Source organism: Penaeus japonicus, unplaced genomic scaffold (assembly GCF_977035675.1).
Source record: "Penaeus japonicus unplaced genomic scaffold, GWHDUDI00000001_assembly GWHDUDI00000021, whole genome shotgun sequence".
NCBI classification, from domain to species: domain Eukaryota; kingdom Metazoa; phylum Arthropoda; class Malacostraca; order Decapoda; family Penaeidae; genus Penaeus; species Penaeus japonicus.
The window spans coordinates 30,898,930-30,906,646 of NW_028234423.1; the positions used below are offsets into that span (position 1 = coordinate 30,898,930).

The 7,717-nt window shown below is 33.8% G+C and overlaps 1 protein-coding gene across 1 annotated transcript in view; it reads left to right on the plus strand.

The window, feature by feature from the left end:
* The first annotated feature begins 3,868 nt into the window (after positions 1-3,868).
* LOC122263660 (uncharacterized) overlaps positions 3,869-7,717 on the plus strand; it is a 7,627-nt gene continuing 3,778 nt past the window's right edge. The window contains exon 1 of the mRNA XM_086549161.1: positions 3,869-3,959. Within this exon, the coding sequence (XP_086405287.1) occupies positions 3,903-3,959 (57 nt within the window). The 5' untranslated portion in view covers positions 3,869-3,902. The remainder of the gene's footprint in view (positions 3,960-7,717) is intronic.

The window sequence follows — 7,717 nt, forward strand, 5'->3', positions numbered from 1 at the left end:
ATCATCATCATCATCATCATTATCATCATCATCAATATCATCATCATCATCATCACCATCATTATCATCATCATCATCATCATCATCATCATCATCATCATCATCATCATCATCATCATCATCATCATCATCATCATCATCATCATCATCATCATCATCATCATCATCATCATCATCATCATCATCATCATCATCATCATCATCATCATCATCATCATCATCATCATCATCATCATCATCATCATCATCATCATCATCATCATCATCATCATCATCATCATCATCATCATCATCATCATCATCATCATCATCATCATCATCATCATCATCATCATCATCATCATCATCATCATCATCATCATCATCATCATCATCATCATCATCATCATCATCATCATCATCATCATCATCATCATCATCATCATCATCATCATCATCATCATCATCATCATCATCATCATCATCATCATCATCATCATCATCATCATCATCATCATCATCATCATCATCATCATCATCATCATCATCATCATCATCATCATCATCATCATCATCATCATCATCATCATCATCATCATCATCATCATCATCATCATCATCATCATCATCATCATCATCATCATCATCATCATCATCATCATCATCATCATCATCATCATCATCATCATCATCATCATCATCATCATCATCATCATCATCATCATCATCATCATCATCATCATCATCATCATCATCATCATCATCATCATCATCATCATCATCATCATCATCATCATCATCATCATCATCATCATCATCATCATCATCATCATCATCATCATCATCATCATCATCATCATCATCATCATCATCATCATCATCATCATCATCATCATCATCATCATCATCATCATCATCATCATCATCATCATCATCATCATCATCATCATCATCATCATCATCATCATCATCATCATCATCATCATCATCATCATCATCATCATCATCATCATCATCATCATCATCATCATCATCATCATCATCATCATCATCATCATCATCATCATCATCATCATCATCATCATCATCATCATCATCATCATCATCATCATCATCATCATCATCATCATCATCATCATCATCATCATCATCATCATCATCATCATCATCATCATCATCATCATCATCATCATCATCATCATCATCATCATCATCATCATCATCATCATCATCATCATCATCATCATCATCATCATCATCATCATCATCATCATCATCATCATCATCATCATCATCATCATCATCATCATCATCATCATCATCATCATCATCATCATCATCATCATCATCATCATCATCATCATCATCATCATCATCATCATCATCATCATCATCATCATCATCATCATCATCATCATCATCATCATCATCATCATCATCATCATCATCATCATCATCATCATCATCATCATCATCATCATCATCATCATCATCATCATCATCATCATCATCATCATCATCATCATCATCATCATCATCATCATCATCATCATCATCATCATCATCATCATCATCATCATCATCATCATCATCATCATCATCATCATCATCATCATCATCATCATCATCATCATCATCATCATCATCATCATCATCATCATCATCATCATCATCATCATCATCATCATCATCATCATCATCATCATCATCATCATCATCATCATCATCATCATCATCATCATCATCATCATCATCATCATCATCATCATCATCATCATCATCATCATCATCATCATCATCATCATCATCATCATCATCATCATCATCATCATCATCATCATCATCATCATCATCATCATCATCATCATCATCATCATCATCATCATCATCATCATCATCATCATCATCATCATCATCATCATCATCATCATCATCATCATCATCATCATCATCATCATCATCATCATCATCATCATCATCATCATCATCATCATCATCATCATCATCATCATCATCATCATCATCATCATCATCATCATCATCATCATCATCATCATCATCATCATCATCATCATCATCATCATCATCATCATCATCATCATCATCATCATCATCATCATCATCATCATCATCATCATCATCATCATCATCATCATCATCATCATCATCATCATCATCATCATCATCATCATCATCATCATCATCATCATCATCATCATCATCATCATCATCATCATCATCATCATCATCATCATCATCATCATCATCATCATCATCATCATCATCATCATCATCATCATCATCATCATCATCATCATCATCATCATCATCATCATCATCATCGTCATCCTCCTCCTCATCATCATCATCATCCTCATCATCATCATCACCATCATCATCCTCATCCTCATCACCATCATCCTCATCATCGTCACCATCATCATCATCATCATCATCATTAATAACATCCTCCTCATCCTCATCCTCATCATCACCATCCTCATCATCATCCTCATCCTCATCACCATCGTCATCACCATCATCCTCATCCTCATCCTCATCCTCATCATCATCATCATCATCATCATCATCATCATCATCATCATCATCATCATCATCATCATCATCATCATCATCATCATCATCATCATCATCATCATCATCATCATCATCATCATCATCATCATCATTAATATCATTATGGCTATTATCATCACTATTACAATTATCATTATTGTTATCATTATCGGTATTGCTATTATCATTTTCATCATAACATTATCATATAATCATTTGTTCTTTAACTATTATTATCGTTATTATTGTTGTTCTATAAATATTACGTCAATGTAGTTGTTATCATTCCCATTTTGTTTATTATTACTGCCATTGCTATTACGATATTAAATATTATCATTATCATTATTAACATGAATATTGATTTCTTAAAGCTATTATGATCACTATTACTATCATTATGGCTATTATCATCACTATTACAATTATCATTATTGTTATCATTATTGGTATTGCTATTATCATTTTCATCATTACATTATCATATAATCATTTGTTCTTTAACTATTATTATCGTTATTATTATCATCATTGGCATTCTAATTTTCATCATCAATGTCATTATGATTATTATTTTATGATTGTGATTGTCATCATCATTAGTAGTATCCTTATCATCATGATCATCATCATCATAATGTTATTGTTATCATTATCATAATGGTAATAATGATTATCATCACTATTATCTTATACTATTACCATCCTCGTTATTACTATTACTACCCTTATCATTATAACCACCATCATCCTCATCATTATCCTCATCCTAATTAATATCATTATGACCTTATCATTATAACCACCACTATTCTCATTATCCTCATCCTCATTAATATCATTATGATCATTATTATAACGTCATTTTCATTCCCCTGTGGCTGGTATACTTGATCCCGTGTGCTTTGCTTCGACGTATATATTTCTTCACAAATATCTATCTATCGCTTCAGGTATATTGCTTATGGGGCCTACAGTCTTACAGATGCGCGGTGTGTGCGATTATGATCTCTCCTCATGTGGTGCCAGACATGCAATGGGTATGAGGACGATTTGCAGTGTTTCCCCGGAATAAGATCTCATTGCAAATCTCTGAAAGGAAGTAGATTCCTTCCTATCGTTAGAGCGAAGCATAAGTGTCGACAGGACAATCGTAGGGTGTTTCGCACGTGCAACAACCCTTTCCTGTGCGTAATAAGCCGCAGGGGGTGAAAATAAGAGTGACAGGAGACGGGAATGGCAATACGGGAAACAGGTGTCAGTGGTTTGCGCACGTGAGTAGGTAGGTCAGGTGTTGTCTGTTCCTCTGCTTTCTTTGATCCTTCAGTCGTCAGCAAGGCGTGGAGATGGGAGGACGCGGTGTCATCCCACTGTCGCTGGGCATGCTGCTTGGCTTGGCCCTGGTGAGTTAGTCTTTTGTTTCCTCTACTGGGCGCGGTCTCTTGATTCTAGTCTCTTTCTCGTTGTTTCTAACTGTCTCTCTCTCTTTGTGATTTTTGTACGTTTATCTTTGTCTCTCTTTCCCTCTCTACTTCTTTCTCGTTCTCTATCTCTCTCTGTCTTTGTCTTTCAACCTATCTCTTATTCATATTCTTGCATTGGTTTCTCGAACTTCAAACTTGATTTTTAAAATTAATATTAAAATTCATGTCAGGTTTTTCGCTCGACTGGTACAGATAAAGAACCAAATTCATTAAAAAATATATATATAAAAGAATGGAAAAGATATCCATAGTTCAACAAGTTTCACAATATACATATGTTCGCAGTTCTTTTTATAGACACGCTCATCTTAGATGTTATATTATATAATACCGCACCTTTCCTTAGTGCGCAGTTCCCAGCACAGCAGACTTTAGCTGTAACTTACAATACGTTCCTATTAAGTCTATTAATAGCCACTGCCTATATACACAACACGGCAGGAAAAAAGAAGAAAAAGAAGAAAAAAAAAGAGAATCCTTTTCGTATAAGATAAAACTACAATGTTCACATAACAAAATGATTGTATGTTATTTACAAACAAACCACCACTATCCGATGTCATGGATGGGTCTCACTATAATTTTCACAGTTCTCGCTCCGGCCCTCTTTCAGATAATAGTTAAGACTCAGAAAAAAAAATTCACCACTAGGTCACCTGAGCCAAATATCCCAAAAGACTTATTCAAACGACAATTTTCAGCTACCATGATGTGACAATGCACTTTATTCATAATAACTACAGCAATTTACTTATCTCCTTCGGTTTGATTCTTACCAAAACATATATGGAGAGAAACCAAACAACATCTGTTTTGATGGTTTTAGTATACCTAGTCTACAGAAGAGAAGAAACTAGTATGGAAGTACCAAATGTCTTGAAATTTTTGAAGAGACAATCTATTAACGCGTTCAAAATTTGGCTGTTGAGAGCATTATAGTTTCTGTAGGCGCTGATTGGCTAGTGAGTGCGCTGCCAGGCGTAGGGCCAATTATGGGAAAAACTGTCTAAAATCTCATTTCACACGTCACGCTCTCGAGACAACATCGGAAAATCCACGTGTTTTACAGTACCGCGGAGGTAACATTATCGAGACTCTAGGGGTTGATGGCTTCACATTTGATGACCATATTTCACATTAACGTTCCCTAAATTTATTGAAAAATGGTAGATCATTTTGAGTATTTCGCAACATACAGTATTTGTTTGAGTAGGCTTTTTTCTTAAAAATGGTTAAAAAAAAAAAAATCTGATCAAGAAAACGGACTACTCTTCTTATCCCTCCTTTTTCCTTCTCTTCCAAATTTATTTCTCTTTCTAAACACATCTCATTGTATTTCTATATCTCATTCTTTCTCTACAATTATCTTTATATACTTCAATATTTCTCTCAGAGTCTCTACATCTCTCTTTGTCTCTATAATTCGTAAATGCCTCTCTACATGTTCATTGCATCTGCATTTCTCGTATTTATATTTTTGCATCGTCCACTGTACCCTGGATCTCTCTCTATCTATTATTTAATTGTATGTCTTCATCTTTCATTGTGTCTTTACGTCAATTTCTGTGCAATTTTTTTTGTATTTCTACCTCCTTGTGCCTATGTATCACCTCTCTTTATATGCTAATTCCGATTACAACAATGAGATATAACTTGTGAGAAGATGGTAGAATGCAGTAACGCATTTTTAATATATACATTTGAGATATAACTTGTTTTTGTCCCGTTTTATAAAGTTTTGATTTGTAACTTTGTGCCATTAGTAGTTATCAAAGGCATATTACATGCCCATCTCTAAATCATAATTCATTTTATCGAACAATAGCCTAATCCAAAAAACAGGCTGAGACACCACAAGTTTGAACGGGAAAGTTTACACATATTTTATCTTTAGAATGTTTTTTCTTCTTTTTTTGGCCGTGCTCATGGACTGTTTACATACATAAGAATTTATAAATATATTTCATATATTGAAAGATATAACTACAACAGTCACAGGATGAAACACAAGTAAGCAAAAACGAGAAGGAGTGGCAATAATACCATATTTGGATGTAGGCTTACTATGGGCGTGGCTTAAACGATGACATCAACCACCTTTTAGCCAATCAAAACGTTCCAACGCATTTGGGGGGTTCAGATCTTACAAAAGACGCCTTAACTGCATCCAGGCGCATGAGAAACAAAACCTGATTCCCTGTTAAGTGTCCTAGTATGGAAAACCTAACTCATATATGTTAGAATGTTTAGGATTTTTCTTCAGTTTCACTAGATAGATAGTCCTATTCTTTTTACGTGTCTGCTTCTGCCTGTGTATTTATGTAGCACATACATATGAGTGTGGAAGCGTGATTAACACCGCCACTCAACATTCAAATAAGCGAATGAAATTCATGATAGATTTGCATTCGCGCAATGCCGATTTTGATATTACTGTAACTGAACCTTGGAAATTGGAACAATATCAGTGTGTGTGTTGGTATATATATATGTATAATATATATGTATGATATATATGTATATATATATATATGTATGTATATAAATATATACATATATTTATATGTGTGTATATATTAATAAATATACACATGTATATATATATATATATATATATATATATACATACACACACACACGAATATACACACACATACATACATAAATATACATACATCTATATTCACACACATCAAGTAACAAACAGATAGATCAGCGACCGATGAGGCTTCAACAAGGCGGCCCAAACAACCCCCCTGTCTTACCCGAGTCAACTTAGAGCAACAATTCCTTTACCGCTACACATTTCTTTGCAATTGCCACATAAGTCTGGCTTGAAGTCTCTCCTTTCCGCGATTACCAAACACCAAAACACTATAATAGGTCCTTTTCTACACCGTCATCTCTGCAGGTGTGGTTAAAATAGGTTTCCTTATGATTATTTTGAGTCTGATTTTGCAACTATTCATCTCCCTTTTTTTTTTTTTTTACCCAGCACTCTTCTCCAAATATTGCAATGATAAAACGGGAGAGTTCAGGAATGGTTTCCTTGTCGTTCATATCAATAGCAGCACTACTTGCAATACTGGTTTTGATCAACACATCCACACAAACAGATCATGATTTTAGATTTTTTACGTTCCATGCATTGGGAAACTTATATATTTCGGGGTGTAAGCGTTAACATTGAATAGGCTTGTAACTGTTTTTATATAAGAGTTCCACAATGGCATGAAATTGCAACAAACCTTTTTATCATTATCAGTATCAACATTAGCAACCTTATGATTGTCATTAACATATTCACCATATTTATATCATAATTTTCCCTATCATTTCAACAGATATCGTCATTATCATTATACATTTTGATAATTATTATCACTATACCAATGATTATATTCATATTATCGTTACTTCATTGCTTTATTGTCATTCTTCTTATGATCAGGATTATAATTAGAATAAGTAGCAGTAGCAATCATTTTATAATTGATCTGATCGCCTTATTGTTTTTATCATCATCATCACTATATCACTTTTGATTATATCCCTGTCACCGTGAAAATTATAGTCCTCATTATCATTATAGTTATCATCATAATTTCGTCACTATTGTTAATATTATCATCATATCCGTATTGTTACCATTATTAGTAATATAATTTTTATCACAT